Source organism: Amblyomma mixtum, chromosome 2 (assembly GCF_055824585.1).
Source record: "Amblyomma mixtum isolate Tamu chromosome 2, ASM5582458v1, whole genome shotgun sequence".
In the NCBI taxonomy this organism is placed as follows: Eukaryota; Metazoa; Arthropoda; class Arachnida; order Ixodida; family Ixodidae; genus Amblyomma; species Amblyomma mixtum.
This window is the reverse complement of record NC_143013.1, coordinates 215,013,973-215,040,513: the sequence shown is the minus strand read 5'-3', so window position 1 is coordinate 215,040,513 and position 26,541 is coordinate 215,013,973. Positions and strand designations below refer to the sequence as shown.

The following is a 26,541-nucleotide window of genomic DNA, read 5'->3' as shown; positions in this document are numbered from 1 at the left end:
ATTTTCTTGCAGAGTCACCAGCGATATCGGTGAAAAGCTACCACAATGAAAGCTAAGAACGCAGGACCCAGAGAAAGGAGTCTTTCTAATGTGTGAATCCAACTGAAAGCACTACGTATAGGAGTGGACGTCGCACTAAGGTTTTATATAGGTTTGATATTGCGCTTTGTCCTAATATATACTTGACCTGCATTTATAGCTAGCTCGCCAAATAGATAATAAAATTCCTTCTTTGTTTGAGGCGAAGATTGAGGCCTGTTGTGAACTATGTGTTGCCTGTTGTGTTGTAAACTATGCACAGGCGTCGCTTGTGATGTATTTGTTGTACCTTTTAATCTGTTTATGTTCCTGTCATAACCGAATGTAAACCACGTGCGTGCCAGTTTGCTAATGCACTGTACTCTGCCCATTACTGCTCTCGCTGCTAAAAGGAATCTGGCAGTATTGTGAAATAATTAAAAATAAATGAAAATATTCTAAAATCTACAATGGGCGCAATATAGCTTTTTCACCGAATTCATAAACAACAAACGCCTTTCTCACTCAGACTGCTCTCGATACGGCTGGCACGATGACATGTAGTGCCAGTTATCCGGAAATATTTGTCATCTTTTCGGAGAATTTAGTTCGACCCCTGTAAAATAAAGGCTGATCGGAGCGCTGTTTCAGGTGGCTACTTGCAGACCCCCTAGCTTTACAAAGGGTGCAGGTTCTCTAAGAAGGTAAGCGGGCGGGTTTATGCTTTCGTATGGGCTTTGTACTTAAAGCTTACACATTTAAAATGTACCAAAAATAGTTGAATAAATTCAGAATTACGCATGCAAGATACCACTGCTTAGTAATGAGAGCTCGAAATTTAACGCATAGACTCGAAGTAAAAGGGAAGCGTAACGAATGAATGGCAAAATGACCGCCTTAGTCTTAAAGGAAAATGATCGAAAATATTGCCAATTTTGCGCTATACAACTCCACATATCGACATAATAGATATGATAACCATCTAACGCCTAGAACGGAAACTTGTGAACATAAGGCGCAAAAGCCACTATCCCAACAAACCTCGTAGACAAAGTATTTGGCGTAAACGCTGAGTTAGCATAAAGACGGGGTTTTAGAGATCAGCCGGATCATCGAAAAAATTTCATTCGATATGGTATAGTTTGTTTTAGAGCGCTTTCAAAATTAATTTGCTAGCCCCAACTTCCGCATGATCATGCCTTTGACCGGTGCATCAAAGCTTGCCTGGGTCCTATTGATGCAAACATATGCACGCCCACTAGCACGCCAGTTCTCTTAGTAGTAAAGTGAAATTTGCTCTTTTTGCATCTATGTCAAAGTTATCATTTCTACTAGAAGCCTATTTGCATTCCAGAGGGAAACTCAATACCACGCACAGATTACAATTGTCTCCACTCGGGCGGAGAAACAAACAACGTCGGGCTTCTCGTTCACTTGAACAAATGTTGCGCCCAGGTGGCAAACACTTCTGTCGAATAATATCGAGGTAATTTCTTTTATTTCGTTTCTCGCCTTTACAGCGAGCGAAGCCCAGTTAGAGTGAGCGTCACGAGGCCAAAGTTTTTCTTGTCATCTCTGTGAGACTAATTAGAATAAAATACTCTCTAGTTCTTAACTGCTTTTGATATCTTTGCTTCTCCCCTGAGCTTCGTCAGAGGTTGGGATATCGTGCTTCTGAGCGGAGCGCGATGTCGCGGGCAGGTCTTGATTTGAGAAAATTGCGAATGCTCTGAAATAATGATACCTTGCTGTTACAGAATCAGATGTAATAATGTTTACAGAGCGTTCCACCGCAGTCTCCCTCGTAGATTTCTTCGTTTTGCAAAAGTTATTTGTGAATAGCTGGATCAGTACGATTTATTACACCAACTATTTCTCTATGGTTGGTCGGTAGGATGTACGTGGGAATATAATTTAGCCCCCAGCTGTTTTAGCCTCTACTGAAAGTGCTAGGAAGGCGACTTACGCAATATCCAGCTCTCGACCGTTCTTCGCAATGGAAAAGTAGTTGTTCCAGTAGTGCTTTGTCATCTGGTAGATGCCTGGCACGGGGGTGTTGACGTTGATTTTTGTTTCCTGTTGATTTTAAAATAAAGGCTTCCAGCGTCAAATGCTAAAGAAACTCAAAGCGTGAGCGAACTTTCCTGGCACTCACCTGTCCACCGTACAGCTTAAGAAGAGGGTCAGTCATGGTGGCATTAATGAAGAACAGCTGTAGCCGAACGTCCTTGAGCTGGAATGCAGAGCGAAACGGCATGTCATCACTATTCCTAACGCCATGATGTGATGTGCGCAGCAAAAAAAAAACACAAAAAAAAGAAATTTCTGTGCACCGTACGGTAAAAGTTCGGAGATAAAATATTATTGAGAATCATGCCAACTGATTCTCTGTTCTTCGCTCCACTGACCAATTGTTTTCAAAAAGCTTTCGATTCTTAATTTTTCGCTTAATTTTTTGTGTTGCAAAATATGGTGCTACTCAGGGCTATTGTTATTTAAAAGCATCAGACGTTAAAAGTGTTGTTTAAGTCTCATATATATAAATAATTTCCTTCACGACGATGTTTTTTTTAAATATAAGTTAATTTCTGAATATTACACTACAAACAAGTATGTGTGACTGTATCGCCAAATTGACCGAAGCCAACAAAAACATGAAAGCGGCCACATTCCCGCTTTGGTTGCTTCTCGGAAAACTTTTTAAGCACGTATGTGGATTACGTTGATCTCTGACGACAGTTTTCCTTCTAAGCTTACGAACGGTCGAGGCTTAGCATTAGAGAATCGGAGCTTAGGTTTCTGGTGATGTATGTAGTCACGTATTAGCAATATGAGCATGGAAAGACGTTTACCTTTCTGTAAGCCTCCACTCGAGCGTCTGCTGTAGTCAGGTAGCTGTACGCGTACGAGTAGTCCACGCTCTCGTATATCTTCCGGTAAACGTTGAAGAATTTGATCCACAGCTAAAACATAGGAAGAATGTGTTGTGGAAGCATGGTAATGATGCAGCATTAGGGGCCACCCTCCAGTTACAATTCAGTGGCGGCGGCACTATTGTTCACGGGCAAAACAAGGCGCTTTAGAAACTGCTTTTTCATGCAATTTTTTATTGAACTACACGTGGCGGAAGGAAATCGTCTGGAACGGGAAATTGTACATTGCTCTATACACATTTTAAGACACTTCAGCCGTGTATGCCTTCGTACTTCCATGAGGCACCGTTCCATTAATAAACCCAGCGACGACTATTTGTTAGGAGATGTGTGGTGCAGATTACCACACGTAACATAAACTGTGAAGAAGACATATTATTACGTAATGCGGTAAGCAGTGACGCTCCACGAACGCGGTATTGATGATAGGGCACTAAACTGTGTCTCAGTGACCAACTGCGGGAGAAATTTAAGCATTTAGTTGCACGCAAGCATAAAAAGTGAAATATCTGTTGCGCGTAGAAAAAGCAATGCCAACTAGCTCACAGTTACGAAACATACCTCTAGAAACAACCACCAATAATGCAGGTACTGAAAGTGAGATGCGCACGGGCGCCATGACACGAATTGAGACCCCGGGCGGCAATTCCAAAAAAATAGACGATTGCAAAAGTATGGAGAAAGGCCACAGAACCTCATTCAGTTATGGCCCAGCATTGAGCTCGTAATAACAGTGAGTGCAAAGCAAAATGCAAGGGCTAAATTAGTTGCTCGTTTCCTGCCGGCCGAACTAACTGTACTTTCTACATCACTCCCTCTTCGAGAAAATTATTCGACTCCTTTTCGTTCAGCTGACATTTCACAGTTTAAGAGTTTCAAGATTGTTGCTGGTCACTGTGCCAGATGGAATCGCTTTTTCTGCTACTTTATTCCTCTGCAAAAAGCAGCAAGAATCTTGTTTTGAAAAACCCCCATCTCTATACAACCATGATTATTAGCACTATACGCCCTGCCTTACTTGAAAAAGTTTGAAAAATGCGGCACTGCAGTCATCAGAGAAAAAGGTTCGGACAAAACAGTACAACGCAATACAGTCATTCAGGCACAAAAATAAGTTGTTCGAAAATGAACAACAAGCGTATAGGAGCTGTTTAGAAGAACGCTACAAAGCATGCAAAACATCTCGCCAAGCTGATAGCCTATTCTAGGCAAATTCACTTTGACGATACACTAAAACAGCTGCAAACTGGCTCTGCTCACTCATCTAGAGTGACTCGGCACGCCCCGCGCAATAAAACTAATTATGTTCAACAATGATTAACATATACTGCAATTAAGCACTAGAACGCACTACCGCAACACATCCCAAGCATGAATAACTCCTATCAGTTTTCTACAAGGCTAAAACGGCATATTTTGTCAGTACGTTGAATGCAAAACTGTTACTGCGGCTTCCTAGAGAAGAGATAATTTTTTTTGCATTTGTTTGAATGCTTCCATGACATAATTAGTAATACGAACCACTCAACTTTTGCACGAGTTCTCGGGTTCTAACTTATAGTCACTGCAATGTAACCCTGCACTTACAAATAAAGAGTTGATTTATCCTGATAGTCATCCCCTTCAGGCGGAAATCATTGTCCAATATGGCCAAAATTTTCAATTTCAGATTGTTTTAGGACTATGTCGGAATGGGCAGAAAAAATTATGACTTTCGCCGTTATGTATTTTTTGCCGGTTCCTCATATATCCATGTAATGACTCACAACTGGTTTGGAATTCTCAAGTAGCATTTTTAGTTTACTTATTCCAGTAAATGCTGACGTCGCATGAAGAAATAATATTTTATGCACTCTGAAAGACAGTCAACATTCCGGGCGCAGGTAACGAAAGTACACTTTCTGCAGCCGCATCAGAGGTGCCGTGAAAATTGAATGGCGTTCGTTTTAACAACTATTGTATGCGTTCATTTCGCATGCCTACCTCGGTATATTTTTTTTTTTCAAATCATTTTCACATCACAGAAGATTTTATTCCATCCAAATTGAAGGAAACTGTGCCTTGTGTTTCAAGATTACGACAGCGTTCAGGTCACGGGAGTCCCTGCGGGGCTTTTAATATTGTTTGCACTTAGTCAGGTTGACAGTATTACAAGATCTCTTTTGACCGTGGAGATACATTAAAAAGAACACGGAGAGGGAGCAACATAGTTTAAAGAATGACGCTTCGCTTCCGGGCGCAGTTGCTTTAAAGGAGAAAAGCCCTTCGAGGTGAAAGCTGATAGCTGGTGACTCCCGTGTTCTTTGTCTTTCCAAGCCGAGTGCACGACAAAAGTCTTCACTTGTGGTGTGCAACTACTTTTGAGCTGCGCAAGCCATGTTCATAAAATCCCACGAAATTTGAAGGCTTTCAGTCCACAGCCACTATCTTTTCGACTAGATATTCTAAATTCGAACAAAATATTGATAGTGCTGAAAGCACTGCTCTCCCTGAGTGCTGCGATTTAGATCTGTGTTTCTAATTATTATCTAGGTGACTACGCTCCATATGAAGGTCACCACGGAGGATGACATCACCGGACATTGTGCGTACATAGAAGCTATAGTGGAAGTGAAATGGTGGTACATGACTCATACCTTGTCCCCTTTGAGGCCGAACTTCTTCTTTATCCACATGTGATAGATCCAGGAGGCGGCCGTAGGCATGCTCTTCTCCGCGTAGCGCAGACAAAGGCGCCACCTCTCCGGCTCCGTCTTGTAGCCCAGGTGGTAGCGGTAGAAGAGCGTCTTCACGTGCTTCTCGTGGGTCCGGTAGAGCAACCCCAGCCGGAGCAGCACGCGATAGCCAAGGTAGTTGTAGATGACGTCCCTAGATAGCACGGTGGGAAGCGACGCCACTGTTCACGTAAGTAGCGACCGCAGTTAACAAAGGCTCTGGTACTTTGCAGTTGTGGCCAGCGAAATATGTCAGGAGTACTTTTGCATTGCGTCATAAACTACAGTAGAAAACTTTGACAAGTGTACTAGACTGAGCAGCGATATCTAAAAAATAGGGGTCGCACCAGATCACTTGTTTTATAGTCCTAAGCTTTAGAACTATTCTGACGCTAAGGGTCCATTTCCTGGGGTACATTTCAATGCAGCCTTCGAAGATGTTACCCAGGAGAAAATCTCCACCGCCGCGTTCATCGGCAAAACGCTTAGCTTGGAAAGCATGGCTGGCATACACTCATTGCGCAAATCAGCCCAATGTGTTTTCCCGTGCGGACCTCTGCCAAACCGCGAGCGAACAAGTCGTTCGCCTGTATCGCAGGTTTTGTGAGCAGCTGCACACGAGTGGCCAAAATTTTACGGAATGCAGATGCAGAGAAAAAAATTATTTTTTCCTTCACTCGCTAACAAGACAGCTGGTATTCCTTCAGATGGTGGATCACGCCTGTCTACTCGTGCTTTTCAACTTTTCATTGACCGTCTTTTCCTGACAAAAAAGAAATAAATGGCTTCCCTCGAAGCCGATTCCCGCAAACATTTGTCCACCATTGTACACCTCTCTTTCTTTTTGCGCATACTACAGTGTGGCCGCCAGGGTTTTGTTTGTTGACAGGAAGCATCTTCTCAATGTAATAACGACCGTTTGCGACATTGCTTGAAAACAATCAGGCTATACACAAGAATTTTGGTTTCAGTTTGCTGGCATATACGCGGAAACGAATCTCTGTGCTTACCAATGGTTGCTTCTAAACTACATATCACCAACATGAGCTTATTAACGCGGGTTTGAAAACTCCCAAATCATAAGCAGCCTGCTGCTCCTCTTCCTTCCAACAAATGTATCAAGAAAACAACTTTTCAGAGCGCTTTTTTTTTAAGCTTCTACACTGTAATCTGACTCATTATTCCCTAGTTCCTCTCTGGAAGCTACCATCGGCGTCAACGGATCAGAAGAGACAGGCTCAGCGTTGTTAACGGTCCGCGATGAGGCCGCACATTTGGTATGGTACCCAAGCCGTCAGTGGAACTGAGACCCTTGAAATGCAGCAAGAACTGCTAATATGGCAATTATTCTCAATGTCTGTTCTGAAGGATTAGACATTTTACCGATCCGACCCGTGGTTTACAGGCGCAAGCCGTAGCTTCCCTTTTTTTTTTTAATGCCAGCGGCCGGCCACAGGCAACTTCACGAAACATTGAAAAGGAGTGCTTGCATCACGTTAAATGGGCATGAGTTCTTCAGTTACGTAAAGCGCCTTGTATGGTTGGTTTCTAAACTTTTGAGGCAATTTACAGCTTAAGGAACTTCTTTCCTTCAATGAATACGCCACAGTTTTGTCACCTAAATAATAAGCCCGGGAGTTTCGTCAAACTGGCACACGAAAACTATTTGCCTAGGTTCGGTTCGTGGCCGGCCATACTACGCCAAGTGAGCAGCGCAAAGACATGGTGGCGAACAAGTTATCTTACTCACCACCAAAACTGCGCAAATGCAAGAGACACGCGCCGAGTAATTTTCTTAGCAACTCTATTATGGCAATCTACACGTTCCTGGAAAGGACAAAACATATTGGCTAAAATTCGCGGGAAACTTAAGCTCCACCTTAGGGGTGTGAGACCACATCGAAGACACGAAATTTAGCGACGCTGGCCCTAGCTTTGCTAGCGCTGCTGCTGCTGCTGAGGATGATCTGTAGCTGTATTCTTTGTGTGACGTGGCCAGAGCGGATACGAGTGGACATCCAGGCGCCCTACGCAGGCCACGCGCATCTCATGGCGCAGCGGCGCTGAACGGCAAGTCTTAGTTCTGGCGGCCGCCGCATACAGTCGTCACTACACAAATTAGTTGGGCTGCGCTACCACGCCAGCCGACCAATCTGGTATTTTTCGCTCACGCTCAGGGCCGACAACGGCTAACAACGAAAAACGTCGACGATGCCAATTTTCTGCGAGACGGGGTCCTTAAGCTATCGCTGATAACTTGCAGGTGCATCGTAACTGTAAGATGTCATACTTTAACTTACGTACGAGCCTCTGTTACTGAGTAGAGCAAGGTTACCCTGCCCAGGGCGAAAGCAGTCAACGTTACTAAAAGACACGAAGCCTGTTGAAGTCTTGAAGAACCGTAAAACGACTGTTTTCAATGGCGTGGTCGCACGACTCTTGAGCTGTCGTGGCCCTCCATACACGCTACAAAATTCAAGAAGTTAAAAAATTGTGATTGCACAAACCTAAACCAAAACCCTACTTTAAAGAACTGAGTACCAGTTGAGGATTTTCTGATATACATAGAGATCCATTATCGTTGGAGAGGAGGAATAACCGCGAACTTGACAGGACTGAAGAGCGAGAAGAGGACAGGATGAGCGGTAACTAGCAACTGAAGTTTATTGAAAAAAGACATGTTGCAGCAAAGGTCGCATCTGCGCAGAGCGTACGATAATTGAGATAGTGACACGTGGAACACACGAGATAGTTAATGATATACATTAAGCGAACAAAAAATGAACAAAAAAACAATGAAATGCCCGTCACAGGTTTAACAGAAACCGGGTCTCTTTATCTAAAAGCGCCACGGAAGGCTCAAATCCTGTCCTCTTCTCGCTCTTCAGTCCTGTCAAGTTCCTCCTCTCCAGCATGTCAGACCAACTGGCCCAAAGCTTCCCCTTGTTAGATCCATTATCGCCCGAATGCATGCTTGGACGAAGATTTCAACTGGTCATACCTTGAGTTGACCTTTTTTGAATGTAATTCTAAGCCACGCAGCTTCGCATGCTCCGCTCGAAGCTTTTTTTCTTTTCATTCAGTTCACGAACTGACAGTGCACCCGCCAAGACTAGTAAACCAAGAAAAACAACTGATGTGAAAAACTTCGGAGTTTCCGGCTTCATCAGTTGATATTGCGGTTGCTTCAAAATTCTTCACTCCCACTTTGAAGAATTGAATAGGAACCAATTTCATACTTTAAGTGCCATGGACACTCAGACCGAATGAAAAAGATTGCAGCTTTGTATGCTACACTGAACCCCTTTAGAAGGACCACTTTCTCGCGCAATAAAATAAATCTGAAAAGTTGAAATAGGCTAGATCATTTGCGTCGTCAAAGGAGATTAAGGCCTAATGTTGAGCCTGGACGACTTACTTGGACTGTTTCTGCAAGAACCGCGCAAGGCCAGAGACGTATTTCACGTTGCCGACAAGAATTTTGGTTTGTGGGCCCACGTTGGTGGGAGTGCCATCGTAAACGGTTTTCAAGAAAGTCATCCAATTCCACTGCAAAAAAATGATAGTTTTAACGAATTATTTCTTTAGAAGCGAAATTTTTTCATGCTTTTTTTAATCGCGAAAGCATTACTAATCCCATTACGATAAAAGCAGGCAGCGTGTGTGTTATTGTACGCATGTACTCGCAAGACGGTACTGAAAATCTGAGCTACGGTACGAAAAACAAGGTGACGTCACCAAGTAGACATATGACGTGCACAGCAAGACAAGCACCGTCCCTTCAAAAAGTATCCTATCCATTTCGGTCTTCTACATATACTACCCCCTCACCGACCTCCATAAGGCGCCAGGTTTCCCGACAACATTCCTGCCAAAATTTTTACGCAGCCGATTGTCGTACAGTGGTCTAGATGATCACAGAATGAACAAGGGAGGGGAAAACATCAGGTTGCGTGAGCCAACGTTTCGACAAGAGGACTTGTCTTCGTCTGGGCGGCGGTGGTATATGATGGTATATGATTTCTGGTTGCGTATAGCTTACGTGTGCTGCGCAAGTTGAAGGCTAGCTTATGGCAGAGATTTGTCCCCACTACATATGGACCTTCAACTGTGTGCCTTCCACGACTCTCTACCTCTTCCCTTAAGGCGCGGTTGAGGTGTCCACCAAGACGTGAGACAAATAATGCGCCAATTCCTTTCCTCAAAAACCCGTGTCCTTACCAAAATTGCGATGCAAGAGTTGAACGTACACCGTTCTAGATGGTGTCATATGCGCGTGGGTGTGTGTGGGTGGGTGTCAATTAATCCAGGGGCTGTAATGCTTTCGCATTCCCACACGTAAGCAGCCTCAAGTGTCTCTACAGAATTTTTTTTTTTCTAAATGGCGAAACACGTACTGTGTCTCCTCCATTTAAGCTATTTTGCCCGCCGCTATTGGTCAAATACGCGTAAGGCGCTATATCAGTGCTACCTAGAAGCCCTTTCACAAAAAAGAAGGATAAAGCTATCAGTTCTGAAGGACGCTGCATCAGAAATGTTCTGTAGCAAGAAGATATGTAATGCACGTGTGAAACACGGGGTTTGGGAAATCAAAAGTGGAGATGTCTATGGCCTTCGTCCAAACTTCCATAAAAAAAGAGATCTAAAAAAAGCACGCTCAAAGCCATGCGCCTCTCCGCCGCCTCATTTAATTAAGATCCACTGTTGACGCCAACACCTCGTCGCTTGCTGCTACAGTTTTTTTTATTATTATGAGGTGTGATAACCACCTCAAAACCTGCACGTGACTGGCGGCGGGTTGCTGCCGCTATACGGGTGCACTTCGTCTGCCCATTAGTTTACATTCTCTTTCGGTTTAATCGCCACGTGGATTTCATGTGAGCCTGAGGATACCACACACAAAATCGTTTCGTAACCATTACACGCAGACGTGGTAAACGAAGAGGCTGCGTGTTGTACAAAATCCAAGGAAAGAGCAAGCGGCATTTCTAGTGTGACTCTCCGTTCTGTTCTTCGTATTGATAGTTAAAGTTAGGTGAAATATTCAAAAGAATGCAACATAATGAAACCGCTAGGTTCTTTACGATGTTCAGGAAGTGCTGCGTGGCCCGTTTGAAAATTTCAACTAGTCCACTCACATAAAAGGAGTTGTCCAAGTCTTTGAGCTTGAGCACTTTCTTGTCGTAGAACATACCCGTCCGATGTCCTTCGGCATACCTTAGCCTCTGGAAAGAGTAACAAAACGTGTAAATAAAAAGTGCACTGTTTGTTCAGCGATCAAGCAACGCCTACCTCTGCGAGGAGGGACTCAATAGAGGTATAGATGGTAGACTTTCACAAGGAGTAGACCAGCCGAAGCTAGTGTGATCGAAGACATGAATGCTTGTGTCGCTTTTTTACAGCGCTAGGTATGCGGTACGTTGGGCGTAACACAGTTGTGCTGCGAAAGTTTAAATCACGTGTTTTGATGACATCGCTATCACGTGAGTCCTAACTAGGCGTGGCTGGCGCACGGCGCGCAGCTCGAATGCACGTCGTCAGCTCAGTCACTGGCTACATTGGGAAAGATGGTTGATCGTGCGAATATTTCGCGATAGCCGCCACTCATGCAAGCGACAATAGTGTAACCATTGTCATTTTCACTCCTATGAAGAGAAGCATTACCGTGAGAGGCAGGACGATCGTGGCGTGCGACTTCGCGAAGTCGCTGGACGCAAGATACAGGCGAACTACGATGGCGCCACGTAGGTGCTATGGGCTAAATTGCCCGCTAACCTGTTCGACTGCCTGCTCAATCCGTGATACACTCAATGGTGCTCAAAAATTCACGAACTTCTTCGTTCGTCAGTGATAGTTTAAGGGCGAGAGGTTAAGTCACCAGGTAGTGATAAAATGCGGAGAAACTTATATCGTCTTCTGGTAATGTTTCTCCCTTTGACTCCGTTATGCCGCGCTGCTTTACGCGCCATGGTGACCCTAAATTATCATACGCGCTTAAAGAAAGCCACTCATGCGCGTGGTGTGATGCGAGACGTGCAAAGGCATACTGCATAAATACTTTACTGAAGACAATTAAGCCGTATCCTGTGCGCCGGTGTACACTGCAGCGTGTATTTCCAGAATGCCCCAACAATCGTTTGCAGTTTTATGTCCTCTTATCGCCCGCCTTGCTAATTGGCAGATCTTTACGATAGCTGTGAGTGGCATAGTTCGACGTAATGCTGAAGGAAGAAGCTAATAAAAAGTTAAAATCATTAGAAAGGAATAGTTATGATCCCTCCCTCCTTGATGCGCACGAGCGCATTAACAGCTGCTATTTTCCCACTGTTGCATACCATAGAACAAAATTCGCTGCAGACAAAGGTACAAAAGCTGGGACATTACCGCGTCAAGCCTGTTTATTTCCGTAGTTACTACCCCAAGGTGACGTGCATGACCAAACACGCACAAGTATCCTCTACTACTGCGATTGCAGTGATGTTCCACCTCTTCTGCCATCTTCGCGTTGAAGCTTATCGCCCACTACTGCGTGCAAGCGACCTAGATGAAGCCCGAAAGTTGTCGATGGATTAAAAAAAATGCGCTGTACCGTTGTACACTTCTCAACTAAATTCACTTTCTTTAGCGAAATTTTATTCAAATCGTTCGGTAATCACTTGTGCGAACCCTCGCATATTGGCTTCTGACATGGTCATATCTAGAGCATGCGTTCAAGTTTTGACTCGGCTCTGAGGCCTTGTAATGACCACCACTACACTTGCTATGCATCGTGCGGCCACTCTGGAGAACGCATATGTGAGAGAGAGTGAAAGTCGAGAGTACTAGGTAAAATGAAGGGGACGACGGCGACATGAATGTTTCCACCTTCTCTGTACAAATAACCTTAAATGCGCGCAAGGGAGTATATCCCTACCTTGATGAGCTCAATGTCGAATGCCTGGATATTGTCGCAGAGCGTGTCCCACTGGTCGTTTGTTGGAACGATGCCGTACACGGACAGCATGGCATCGCACACGCTCTGACGAAGCCAATTAGAGGATTCCGTGGTGGACAGAATGAACTTGGGCAGCGCGGTCGTCTCCGGCTCATCCAGCTGAGAAAAACAGGATCCGAAAAGAAGTTATTTATGCGACGGATTTCAGACAGAGCTCTGAAGAGAGATATCTAGAAAACATGGGGGCACCTAAGTTGCAAGCTTATTAAAGGCTACAAATGAACGACTTCATATGAAAGGCCACACCATGTCCAAACAATGTTTCGTCCAGCAGCCCTACTTTGATATACAAGACCCGACATAATGCATTTTATTGCATATGAAATATTTCGGCGTTCTCAAGGCCGCTGTTTACTCTATGTTGCTTTGCTAAATATGCACGTATATACTTTATTAACGCAAGCAGCAATGTGTCCAGAATAAGCCTCGAAATCGTCTGTCCCAGATTCTTTCGAGGCTCACACAGAAAGAAGTTCAAGAGTGCATTGTCTTTAAACAGAAGAGTGCAATAGGACATAATGTGTACGTTCCCAAACTGAAGCTTCATCGTAGGCACAACATAGTGAAGGCCTTTCTATTAATTTCCATCTAGCCGTAGTAGTAACCATTCATTGGAATTGGTGCACGTGCACTTCGGATCATGACCATGTTTTTGACACAATCACAAAACAAAGGCTTGTTGATCCTTGTTCACATTTAGGACTGGTGCCATTCTCACTGAGGTAACATTTGAGAAGCCACTTTTCTCGCTACTTTTCAGTTGCGAAATGAAGAACTGAGGACCGAGAGCGCACCGAAGAGATGCGATTCGACGGTGACGCAATAGGGAGAAGAAACGCTCTGCACTGCTTTATTGATACAGCGGAAAATTATTTTGCGCCTCCATTTTTTCTACTGCTGCCTTTATATTACAGTCGGATACAACTTACGTCTGCAGTGAAGGCCTCCCATATTAGGGACCGCCGCACAGAATTCCTTCACGACCAAAAAGTAGTCCGTTGTTAAAGCTTTTCTCTTTACCTAAATAAAAAGCTAATGACAAGAAAAAAACATGATAAGCTCTAGAACTTCATAGGTGGCTTGTTTAATAAAGTCACACATTTAGAAACTGATTTCGTTTACTGATGCGATTGGCCAGCGGAGTAATACAGGACGCCGTGGACCGTGGCGCAGTGTTAACAACAGCTTTTTTTTTTAAGTTGTATGGCAATATGAATCGATATATCTGGCTCCGTTTTATGCGTCTCACATTGATGTGTGCGCGCTAATTTCGGCAGGCATTTCCGTAGAGCCATTTGAAAGTCAGTGATTATTAAAAAGCTATGTTTTATTGCTAATTATATACAGCACTAGGGTGTCCTGATGCTGCTTCATGGTGAAGTAATCCACTTATCATACTTCTAACTGAAGGCCTAGTGGCCTAGTGGTTTGAGCGCCCGTCTCGGCTGCGGGAGGTGGGTGGTTCGAAACCCACCGCCGGGCACCCACCGGTCAAAAGGGTACAAGCGTCCCCCGGCCTGGCGCTCGGCTTTCTTTAGGGGTGTACGTTTGGGAGAAGCAAAAAAAAAAAGGGCCACAAATTGGGCTTATGCCGCACGAGGAGGACTTATTGTTGCTTGGCGGGGGAACTTATCACTCATCCGCCAAGGCAACTGTTTGGTCTAAGACCCTTTTCCCAAGCATTTCACCCTAGAAGAGCCGAGCACCAGGCCAGGGGAAGTCTTGTACCCATTAAAGAAACCGGTGGGTACCCGGCGGCACTGGGGATCGAACCCAGCACCTCCCGAATGCGAGGCGGATGCTCTACCACAAGGCCACGCTTCGGTTTGTTAGTTGTATTTTCGGTTCGGTTAGTTGTATTTCTCACGAGGCAGTGGGGCAAAATCAATAGCTGCTGGGCAAATCATTTCCCACCAGCGGCAATTTTGATGACCAGAAAGGTACAGTAGCTTCCTAGAAATTCGTAGCCGCTGCTTCATTCATTCATTCAGTCACACACACACGCAGACGCACACGCACGCACGCACGCACGCACGCACGCACACACCCACACACACACACACACACACACACACACACACACACACACACACACACACACACACACACACACACACGCACACATTGACGTAAAGTATATGAACAATACAAGGGCAAAACACGCAAAAACGATGTTACAGCGTCGCTGAAAGCGCTCTCGGACAAATAGCAAAAATAGAAGCTTTTAGTACCTTCTCTAAAAAATTATGAGTTGCCACTAAACAATAACGACGGTGGTGCGAACTCACTAATCACCAAAGTCAAAGGCGCCGGTGCCTTAAAGTGGTGGTGGAAGTTGGAAAGCTGAAAGTTGGAAACATGCCGCCTGAGATGAAACACAGCTTTAACACAATCAAGTTGCCATCATATCTGCACAAGCCATTGCAGCTTCGGAAATACTGATCGGTGTCACACGTTCGCACCTTTCGCTCGGAATTCCAAAGAATATTCTTACGTAGATGATGACTTTTGCATAGTCGTCAGGGTCGACCCTCATCTCAACCTTGACGAGTGGAAAGAGGCCAAAGTTCTTGGCCAGCTTGCCAGCGATGACAGAGATCTTGGGGTCGCCCTCGGGATCTAGCGAAGGGAAGTGCTCCAGGCCGAGGATGTGCGGCATCTTCTTGATGTCCTCCATGCTGCTGTTGCGTTCTGAAAGAAAAGTGAGGGGCGCACTGAGATGTCACAATGACAACCAGGGTACTGACGACATTTCCCGACTATTTTTCCCGCTTAAGTACATCGGTTTCGTAGAAGTAGCTATTGACGCTTCTGCGCATAACACCGGTTGGACTACATAAAACATCTGCTGATATGCGATAATGTGGCACGCAGTAACCACTTATGGCAGATAACACACTTGTGGATAGCAGACCTTAATAAGCATGCAGGGGGATTTATTTCGAACAAGGAAAATAAAGAAATATTTCCCATTAAAGCCATGCCGCCATCTTATCGTGGAATAAGATAAACTATTTCGTGTGTGATTTCAATACCTTCGACGCGCAAAATTCAACTTTTCAGCTAATGTGCAAAAATTTCGACGAGTATAGCAGACATTTAACTCTACGCCGAGAATTTTTACGACACTTCAGAACCGGCTTGGGAACGGTAAAAAACGCTGCGTATGCAGCATTTCAACGAGAAGAAAAACCACCGTTTTCTTGCGTATACGGCCGACTTCGTATGACATGCTCAGTAATACATTCTTATTACTGACTGTGCATCTGCGCATACAACCAACCTGTTTGTATCTGCGATTAAGTTCGAATACTAAAGATGCTGCTCGAACAGAGTAATATTTCGAGACTTGAGTAGTGTGGGCAGCGATGGACTCACCTGCGTTCTGACATGCAGCGAAGATCGCTTCAAACTTCCGGACAGGAATGTGCGTCATTTGGTTCATTATTTGACCCTGCTCCGTAATGGAGGCTGCGATAAAATTAGTAACAGTAAATGTTACTAATTAGGCAATGTAAAATAGTAAATTTTACTTTAAGACACAGCAGAGCACTTCTTACCCAACTATAAACGGGCCATTTAATTCCAGAAAGGCGAAGTGCTAAAGCGTATGTCGAAAGTGTGGTTTAAACAATCTTTCACCCATCGTAAGGTGCGACCAGCTGACCCGGAAATGGTCTTCTGCTGACTATTCTCAGTGAGGATGCAGACAGGCAACGTTAAAGCCGAAGCTATCTTTTGTCTCCGAACTGAATTTCTCAGGACACTGACTTGATGTGAGCCACCTAAACCGCCAAGAGAATTAAAAGGGCTATGGCTTGTAAAAACGGCAGGTAAAATGCCACACAGCCCATGCTACCGTAGCGCCTTGTCCAACAGCCTGAGGTGTTCCATACTCATTCGGGCTCAGAACAGTGCCTATGATGTGTTTGTGGTTAATTTCGCAAGTGCAATAACAACCTTCAGTAATATTTCAGTGCTATAACAACCTGGCCGCAATGCTCCCGTCCCCCTGCACAAAGTGTTCTCACTTTTGTTGTGACGGACTAGTTTTTATTATGTTAATTCTTCCCATCCCAATTCGTTGGTAAGCAGAACTGATATTGCACTTCAATTGTGCACCGCATTAAATGCCATGCGCAATTCCTTTTCTCACTACTAGGCACACGATGCTGTCGCTCACAAATCTCGAAACGATGGGGGTCATCAGCTGCCTTCAAAAATTCAGGTGGCACTTTCGCTCTATAAAGTGCTGCATGGCGAAAGCCTTTCCTGGCGCACTGTTTGGCATTGACTGCGAGACTTTGGGCTGTACTAGTGCTTTATTTGACTACACGCTTTGACTGCCGACTTTGACTGCTTCTTTAGCACGACTCTCTCTCTGCTTCGATGAGTTCAGTTGTATCCATGGCTCTTTTCGCAGTAGTGAGTTGTCTAATGTAGTCACCCACAGACGCCTAACGCACCCTGTCGATGCGGACAACTGTTTTATTAGTTGTCGGCTGCTTCAAGAAGAGGCGACAGACATCCGTGGGTGAGCTCATTACTTCGAATCCGCACACTGTGCCGTCACAACCATTTCGACCAACCGAAAAGCGTGACACCTCTGCTGACAACCTTCTGTCGACAACGATGAGACATTAAAGGCTTTAGCCTTAATATTTATCCTGAGGTCTGTGATCCAACGAAGATGTCGAGTGCACCGGGCCATGGGCGGCCGCGCAACGTACCTTCGACCTCGGCGAAGAGCGTCTTCTCGATGTCGGAGACGATCCAGTCGTCGAAGGAGAACTTTCTGGAGAAAGGGGGTATGCGCGCGTTGTGCGTCCACTTGCGGCACACGTGCGAGTAGAAGTCCTCGCACGGGTCTGTGCGGCCGCGCTCGATGATGGCCTCGTAGAACTTCCCTGCGTCGCCAGAAACGGAGCACAGAGCGCTGTAAAGCGCGTGGCTAAATGTGAGGTGGTTTTACGCGTCACCGCAAAAGGAGAAACCCGCTGAACGTTCCGTCCACGCCCACATTTTTCGCCCATTTCATATATCAAGAAATATCTTGTTGTTGCGTCACCTAGTCCTCCTTTAGCCCGGTCAATCATTTGCCAAGGGCGCACCTGCAACGCCGTCATACCTTTGCTTGTTTTGAATACAGTTATTAGGCGTTAAGGCAGTACCTATAGCTTACGTCAACGTAACAGAGGGCGATCTATCAGTCACCTATATACAGGATGTTTCACCTGCCACTTTACCCAATTTTTCTAAATAGGCTTTTTGTGTTAAAAGAGAGCGCTTTTTTTGGCATAGCATTGCACCGATGTAGTACACCACAATACAGGCAAGATGTGCTAACTAGCACTTTTGTTAGCTAATACTCTTCAGCTATTACTGTCAGGCACCTTAATATCTGAGAGGTGTTTAGCCCACCGTAAGTAACATTCAAATCAGAGTTTAGAATTTCGAAAAAGCGGTTACCCTCAGTGCTGTGACCCAAAAAAATTTTGGCTATTTCGAAGAGTTGCGTGCTTTACAGAGGTGGCTTTGCCTGTAATCTTCTCCAAAGTGCATGTATTCTGGCGTGATGCAGCCAAAATTTTTTGGGCCACAGCGCCGAGGCTAGCCGCGTTTTCGAAATTCTAAAAACTGCCATCGATATTACAGAAGGTGGACTACACGCCTCTCAATATCAAGTAGCCTAACCTTAATAGTCAGTCAATCAGTAACATTAGTTTACCAGCCTGATAGTGACAAAAAGTGTGTGCATGCCTTATTTTTCTTTTTTCTTTTGCGACCGAAGTGGCCACGGCTGGCCACGGCGCCGGTTGTATGCGGGCATGTCGCGACGCGGCGGCGATGATTTTTCCTCCCCCCCCCCCCCACGTGGACGGTTGACCCCTAGCGACGGCTGGAGGGTCAAGGCTACTCCGCCCCTCCCCACGATTATCGCCGGGAAGCGAGAGATTGCACGAGGTGGGGACGGGAAGTGGCCGGTTGAATGCCCTAAAACACTTCCCGACCTTGGCAAATTAGCATCGCTCCTCGTGAGGACCGTGGCTTTCCCTCGCGTCCCTTCTCAATCTCTTCGTGTTTCTTGCCCCCCCCCCCCCCCCCCCGTTCTCAACATCTGCAAATCGTTGGCGCACTGTGCGTGGAGGATTCGTTTGCTGGTTTTTGTTTGTTTGTTGGTTCGCCACGAGAACGCGGTGGCGGGAAAACCGCGAGCCGAGCACTTGGCTTGGAGATTTCGGTGCGTGCGGACATGTGTGAGGTCAGCCAGGGAAGTGGTCGGCAAGCGAGTTAAGGCGGGTTTCTAACGCGTAGAGCGCGGCGACGGCGGCCCCGAAGACGCGTGGCCCAAGTTCGCCGCATCCTCAACCCCCCATCAGCCCCGCGCGCCTCCGCAGCCCGATGTTCCCTGTGACCGGACCTTGCCACCCCGCAGCTAAGCCACCGTTTCTCCCCACTCGCTTTACTCTTGTCTTTGTCCTGTCGCTCTTTCTTGTCCGAACCTTTTGTAGAGTACTGCTTTGTTCTTGTAACATTGTTATATAGTTTTCGCCCTTTGTTTTCCTCTTCCTGTTAATAGTTGTTCGTTTTCTCATTCTGTGTTTGCAATTTGCGTCGCGTCTGTGTGCTCCGCTATTTTGTTGGGCTTTGTTTTGTAACCCTTCGTCTTTGTTCTTCACCGAAGTAAAGAGGGATTTGTTAAGAAACTTGCCTACACCTCATGCCTCCGCTCAACGGCTAATCAGGCGTGTGCCCTATCGCCGGTCAGCAGTCGATCCTCATCTTTTGCACGCGGGGTGGAGAAGTTTGTCGCTCCTCCCCCTCCAAACTTACGGAGAGTGCAGTGGTGGGCAGGTTGGCCCGAATAATTACAATTTCGGCGCCAACCAAACATCGAGCCGCCCACGATATCGTGACAGATAGTTAGCAAGTCTTAGCAGTATTCTGATGTACTACACCGCTGGCAATGCTATCCTGTAAATAAAAAGCCTATTTTTAAAACTGTGTAAAGTCTTAGCTGAAACACCCCCTTTACGGCCCTCCGTTTTCGGGTTTAACCCGTCTTTACGTGATTCTTGCACTCCATACCTGTTTTTAGAAGTTGGGTCGAACCCTATTTCTCCACGAAAATGAGCCTTCAACACGATGTTGGTTTCCTCATTCGCAAAGCAGCAAACAACGCTAGAAAAATTTGTTCATCTATGACGCTTATTAAGAGGGATGTCTTTCGTCAACTAGAAACTGAGGCGGTGAATTCGAAGTTCGGAAGAGGCGATTTAGAAAGTAGAGGCCCAAGCATGACTACCAACAAGACGTCTTATTCGGAGTAATGTATGAAGTGCTGTCCGCGCTAACGGCACTCTGATCCGTGGACCATGCGCGTCTAAAATCGTCGCTGTGATGCTGAATGTTTTGCCATTATACAAATAACGGCAGGCCGGTCTTTCTCAGGCGCAGGAGTGCCCTGCAGGAGTTTGGTAATGTAAATGAGGAAATATTTCAAATTGATTTGAAAACAAAACCTTCTATTGTCAACATATTTAGTGAAATTAGCAATTTCCATGCCGTTTAATGAGCAAACTCTACATCATTTCATGTCTAGCACAGAAATGGACTGTTACAGTGAACTGTACTATGTTGCAAATATTTACTTGAAAAACCCCGAAATTCGAAAATTTCCTCCGAATAACCCAATTTTCACCCGATATGAAGCAGAAAAATATCCCCCGATTTTTACCCCCCAAATATGGCTCGAAAAAGGAGGGCGCTGTGCATATTTCAGTGCTTCGCGACTGGTTCACAGCTGTAGTTTCACCTGTTGTCGTATCCCGGCGTTTGTTAACAAGAGTGTCTACCATTTACACGTTGTTCCAACACGGGATGGGCTGTCAAGTTCAGTGACAAATTTTCGGCAGCCACTTCCTGCTTCCGCCTTAGCCGCAGCAAAGTGGTAAATGAAGGAATGTTAATATAAACGTATTCATAAGCCAAAAGTTTCAGACAGCACTGCTGTGAAGGTTTCAAACATGAACTTCGCAACGGAAACTAGGTTTCAGAGTCTACCTGCCGCTTATTGTGAATAGAGATCTGTAATCGGAATCGTTGTCATACATCTAGTCTCCTATGCAGTGGAGAATACAGCGACTCGATCTGACATCTGCTACGAGAAGCAAAAAGCTACACCAATTCTCTAGCGGCAAGAAAAAACAATGGCAAAGGTAAAAAATGACACATAACTCAGCCAAGTGCGTTTGACTGATGTCTACAAATTTATTGCTAGGACGGTAATAAACTGCAAAGTATGCTGCTATTATGTGTTTGTGAGATTTTTAGAGCCAGAGAAAAATCTAGAATCGCTTCTTAGTAGCAGCGTCAATGTTCTCTGCGTGAAACTGTGAAATGTTGCTAGTTTCCCTTTTCGTAGAACAAGATGGAGAAGGTAGGCTCACTCACCTGCCTCTCTGCAAGCTCGTGTCTCGCATAACCGTACTCTGTCGAAACCTGCGTTGCAGAGGTGAAAACAAACGCTCAGCACATGGCAACGCTACAGTCACTAAGCGCGACCAAAAATGGTAGCAAGTGGCGTGAAATGCAGCATGTAAACAGGCGCTGTTGTTTGAAGGTCATACTTCTGGCCCTGTCGACGATGACACGGGATCAAGCTTATGCCGCATTTCAGGCGGCGATTCGGAGCAAATTTCACGTTTCCTGAAAGCGAACACCTTGTCTCAATGGACGATTTCGATTCAGATCCTGAGCGTTCATAGACCGCTACGGTTATCTTACTCTTTTGTGGATTCGGGCAGCTGCTTCGGATTGCCGATTGAAATATGCCACAAACCATGCCTACTTCGACAAGATTTACACTGCAAACGCCGCTCTAACTCCATGTGGGCGTAGTGCTCCGATTGTGAGCAAACCTTGTTTCGGGTATTATATCGAGTAGCGTGGGCTGCATATCTATGGATGCGAAATACAGAAGCGCTTATGTGCTGATGAATTGGTAGACGTGTAAAAAAATTACTCAAGACACTTCAGACAACGTATGTGGCGTGATGACGAAAGCATAAATTTTGCATTTTATATTCTTTGCTCCCTCTCTAATGACACACTTCCTCAAGAGCGTACAGTTGTAAGGTAACGCATATTCACCTTTATTCGCAAGAAGCATTTCGGTTTTGTGGCCTATGGCTTGAGTGCTCGGCTCACAACATGAAGGTCGTCGATTTAATTCACCACACCATTGGAAGAATTTTTTTCTTTGCTGATCATGTGATTTTGGGTTCTGTGGACCACGTTTACGCGGACAACGACGCGAGGTTTTGCTGCTAATGGGTCATATAAGCCTTTCGCCTTAGTAAAGCGCAAGAAAAATTTAATGTGAACCTACCGCTGTGTTGTGCCTCAGTTGGCACGGAAGCAGCATTTGGAACACCATGGCTCATGCAGCGCATCTTTACCCTTCGCAGACGATCTTCGCGTTCTTGGTACTGCTGTGTCCGCCCCCGGCATACTCGGCGGATGACATTTCCACACCGCTGCTACAATCAAGCGATGACGCATTCTACCAGCAGCCCTTCAACTATCTTCACCTGGATCCACTACAGTTAATGCGCCCGGCTTTCTACGTACCTTCATCGTCGACTCTGACGTCACATCGCAGTGGCAATTTAAGCGGCTGTCTGAGCGACAGTCCGTTTAGTTGGCACGGAAGCAGCATTTGGAACACCATGGCTCATGCAGCGCATCTTTACCCTTCGCAGACGATCTTCGCGTTCTTGGTACTGCTGTGCCCGCCCCCGGCATACTCGGCGGATGACATTTCCACACCGCTGCTACAATCAAGCGATGACGCATTCTACCAGCAGCCCTTCAACTATCTTCACCTGGATCCACTACAGTTAATGCGCCCGGCTTTCTACGTACCTTCATCGTCGACTCTGACGTCACATCGCAGTGGCAATTTAAGCGGCTGTCTGAGCGACAGTCCGTTTAGTTGGCACGGAAGCAGCATTTGGAACACCATGGCTCATGCAGCGCATCTTTACCCTTCGCAGGTGTGTAAAAACGTTTCGCTTTATGCTAAGAAAAGTGACGACCCGTTCTTGCTATTGCTTCCGTGCCAACAAGTGCTTTGTGAAATTGTCTGCGATTGTTTCTCAATGGCTATGCTCATACTGCGCTCCGGTGATGTAGAGACTAATCCGGGGCCCACCACGCGTAATACTGAAGCATTACTTGAACTGCAACATTTGCCCGCCAATCCTTCGGAGCAGATGGAAGTTCTTTTTCGGCTATTAAAGGACCTCCAGGCACGATCTGTAGAATCCGCTAAGGGCCAGGCCGAGTTGGTTAGCGACGTTAAGGCAATTAAGGTTGGTCAAAAGAACATCGAGACCAAAATTGAGGCAATCCAGACGAGGTTAGACAATCTTGAAGAAAAAACAAAGGTATTAGACCGTCTCGATGATGACATTGCTGGAATTCAAGTGTCAGCACAAGTCCAGACAAATCGGCTCGACTCTTTAAAACTGCGTGTTGACGAACTTGAGGATAGATCTCGACGCAATAATTTAATTTTTCATGGAATCCCTGATTCTCGCGAATCATGGGAACAGTCAGAGTCGAACGTAAGGGCAGCACTAGCCGAAGCAATCGACAGCCTACCCGACACAGCAATAGAACGCGCCCATCGCATAGGTCGCTACACGCCCGATAAGTGTCGCCCAATTGTTGTCAAGTTCGCCAGCACGAAAACAAAAGACAAAGTACTTTCCGCGCGAGCAAAGCTAAAAGAAAATGATGTCTCTATTTCCGAAGATTTTTCGCCCGCCACACGCCATGCCCGAAAAAAACTCATTGAGTACGCTAAACGCCAGCCCCAACCATGTACTTTCCAATTAAGATACACTAAACTAGTCATGAATAAAAAACAGTTCGTCTATGACCCGGCAACAGACACCATCAGCGAAAATGCCGCTTACGAACCACGAGATAGCGGCGAGCATGTTGATAGTGAACACGTCCCAAGTTAGGAAAGCGCGAGGGGAAGTGGACAAGACGCGTCCCACGTATCAGTTTTTTTTACTAATATTCGTAGCATCATGAATAAACGCGCTTCCTTAACTTCTGTCTTAGATACTTGCAATACCGATATTTTAGTGCTTACAGAAACGTGGCTGCATTCACAGGTTCAAGATCACGAACTTTTTCAGACCGCTCATCGTTTTTCACTCTATCGTTGTGACCGAACAATGCGACAGGGAGGCGGCGTGCTCTTAGCCATTTCGAAAGATCTTGCATCCCAGTGTATTCATGTATATACTGACTTAGAAATGGTTTGGGCCATCGTTGAACTAAACCACCAGAAGATAATCATTGGTGTTTGTTACCGCCCCCCAAACCATTCATCTAACTTCGTAAATGAGGTACATGATATCATTAACATCGTTACATGCCGTTATCCCACGTTACCTTTATTTCTGCTTGGCGATTTTAACCTACCAAATATAGTATGGAACACTGGATCTCCAACCTTACAGCCTTTTTCTTCATTAGCCAATGAGTTCTTAGAAATGTGCTCTGTTTTTTCGTTTTCACAACTTGTTACGGAGCCTACAAGAATTATGGAATCTGTCGCAAACACACTGGACCTTGTATTAACAGCGCAACCTGATCTTGTTTCCGACATCACGTACTTACCCGGCTTGAGCGACCATTCGGCCCTTTCATTCAACTTGAATATCTTGCGACCAAAAACCGTTAAAAAATTCAAACCGTTTCGAAATTATGCAAAAGCTAATTTTGAAGCCATTAATACTGAATTATCAGTCTTCCTTGACGTCTTTCTACAAGCCTTTGACTGCCGTAGTGTTCAGTCTAACTGGAATATGTTTTCTTCCAAAATTGCTGAATTAACAAACAAATACATCCCACTTCGCACCCTTGTCTGTAACCATAACGCTCCATGGTACAGCACCTGTCTCAAGCGCTTGTCTAATAAAAAAAAGCGTCTCTACAAATCTGCGAAAGGTTCTGTTAGCATAACACGGTGGACTAAATACAAACTGGCAGCCCATGAGTATTTAACCGCGCTTAAACAAGCAAAGAATAACTTTCTTCATAATACCCTGCCATCAATGCTTAAAACCGACATAAAAAAATTCTGGCGCGTGATTAACCCCAAAGCGGATGACATGATAACCTTGATTGACAGCTCTTCCAATGTTATTCCAGCTAACGAATGTGCGTCTGTACTTAACGAAGTTTTCCTGCGCAACTTTTCTTCAACTACCAATATTACGCCCCAGTCTACGCACAACAGTGTTTATCCAGCAATGTTTCCCATAAACATTGAAGCAGAAGGCATCGAATCAATAATTTCATCTCTAAAACCATCTTCCGCTCCTGGGCACGATTTAATCAACGCGAAATTTTTGAAAAACACGAGCTGCTATTCTTCCATTTTTCTAACAAAGATATTCCAGCAGTCGCTCGAAAAAAGTTCTTTGCCGGCTGAATGGAAGGTAGGGAAGGTGATCCCACTCCATAAATCAGGTGACAAGCATTGTCCTTTTAACTACCGGCCTATCTCGCTCACTTGCATCCCATGTAAAATTCTAGAACATGTCCTTGCCTCAAATCTAGCTAGCTTTCTCGAATCTAATTCATTTTTCTCACCATCGCAACATGGCTTCCGCAAGACTTATTCATGTGAAACACAACTAGTATCATTCACGCATCAGCTAAACGTCATCCTTGACCGCTGTTCACTTGCCGACTGTATATTTTTAGATTTCTCGAAAGCATTTGATAAAGTATGCCATAACCTTCTAATGTTTAAGTTACATCAACTTAACATTGATCCCAAACTGCTTGCTTGGATCGAATGCTTTCTTTTTAACCGTTCGCAATTTGTTTCTGCTAATGACTCAACCTCGCAGCCAAGTAAAGTACAGTCCGGCGTACCTCAAGGGTCGGTACTTGGTCCTCTACTTTTTTTAATTTACATTAATGATCTACCCTCTTGTGTTTCCTCTAACATTCATTTATTCGCAGATGATTGCGTCATCTACAGGGAAATAATTTGCGACGATGACATATCTTCTCTTCAATCAGACCTTAACGCTATCTGTATTTGGTGCCAATCATGGTCAATGGAATTAAACATCAAAAAATGTAAATTTCTGCGTGTATCAAGAACATCCGGCCAGCTACCTTCCTATCACCTTAATAATGTCTCTCTAGATCCTGTTTCTTCTTACAAATATCTTGGTATCCATATTACTAGCAACCTCACTTGGTCCATTCACACTTCTTACGTAATTAATAATGCTAATCGCATGCTGGGATATCTAAAACGTAATTTCTCTAAGGCACCTTCTTCCCTAAAACTACTTCTATATAAGACACTGGTCCGCTCAAAGCTAGAGTATGCTGCAGCAGTGTGGGATCCCTTTCAACAAAACCTAATTCACTCATTAGAAATGGTCCAGAATAATTCTGCTCGTTTTATTGTATGTAATTATAACCGAACTGCCAGCATCTCTGCAATGAAATTAAATCTCAGCCTGTCATCTTTAGCATCTCGCCGTAAAGCCCTTAGACTCTCACTTTTTCACAAGATATTTTATCATCCTTCACTTCGCCACGAACTGATCTCCCCTCCCCAATACATTTCATCCAGGCTAGATCACAATAACAAAGTCGGAATTCCATTTTGCAAAACCAATGCCATGTTTCAGTCATTTCTTCCGCGCACAGCTGCTGAGTGGAATCACCTTCCTGCATCTACCGCTACCATTACTGACAACCAACGCTTCAAAACAGCATTAGAAAACTTTTTATAAGTAGGAGCATCATCTTTTTTTTTTTTTTTTAA

General features: G+C 45.0%; 2 protein-coding genes across 2 annotated transcripts in view; one reads left to right on the top strand and one right to left on the bottom strand.

Moving 5' to 3' along the window:
- Nucleotides 1-26,541, bottom strand: part of LOC149362527 (phosphate-regulating neutral endopeptidase PHEX-like) — a 51,404-nt gene that overhangs the window by 18,665 nt on the left and 6,198 nt on the right. The window contains exons 4-14 of the mRNA XM_089569743.1: nt 21,114-21,161; nt 17,390-17,566; nt 16,038-16,130; nt 15,154-15,350; nt 12,579-12,758; nt 10,804-10,890; nt 9,084-9,214; nt 5,588-5,819; nt 2,871-2,981; nt 2,174-2,251; nt 1,985-2,094 (exon numbers count right to left, since the gene is read on the bottom strand). Of these exons, the coding sequence (XP_089425869.1) occupies nt 1,985-2,094; nt 2,174-2,251; nt 2,871-2,981; nt 5,588-5,819; nt 9,084-9,214; nt 10,804-10,890; nt 12,579-12,758; nt 15,154-15,350; nt 16,038-16,130; nt 17,390-17,566; nt 21,114-21,161 (1,444 nt within the window). The remainder of the gene's footprint in view (nt 1-1,984; nt 2,095-2,173; nt 2,252-2,870; nt 2,982-5,587; nt 5,820-9,083; nt 9,215-10,803; nt 10,891-12,578; nt 12,759-15,153; nt 15,351-16,037; nt 16,131-17,389; nt 17,567-21,113; nt 21,162-26,541) is intronic.
- On the top strand, nt 22,074-23,969 carry LOC149362528 (uncharacterized). The gene has a single exon (XM_089573093.1). The coding sequence runs from the start codon at nt 22,097-22,099 to the stop codon at nt 23,693-23,695; it is 1,599 nt and encodes a 532-aa protein (XP_089429219.1). The 5' UTR covers nt 22,074-22,096; the 3' UTR covers nt 23,696-23,969.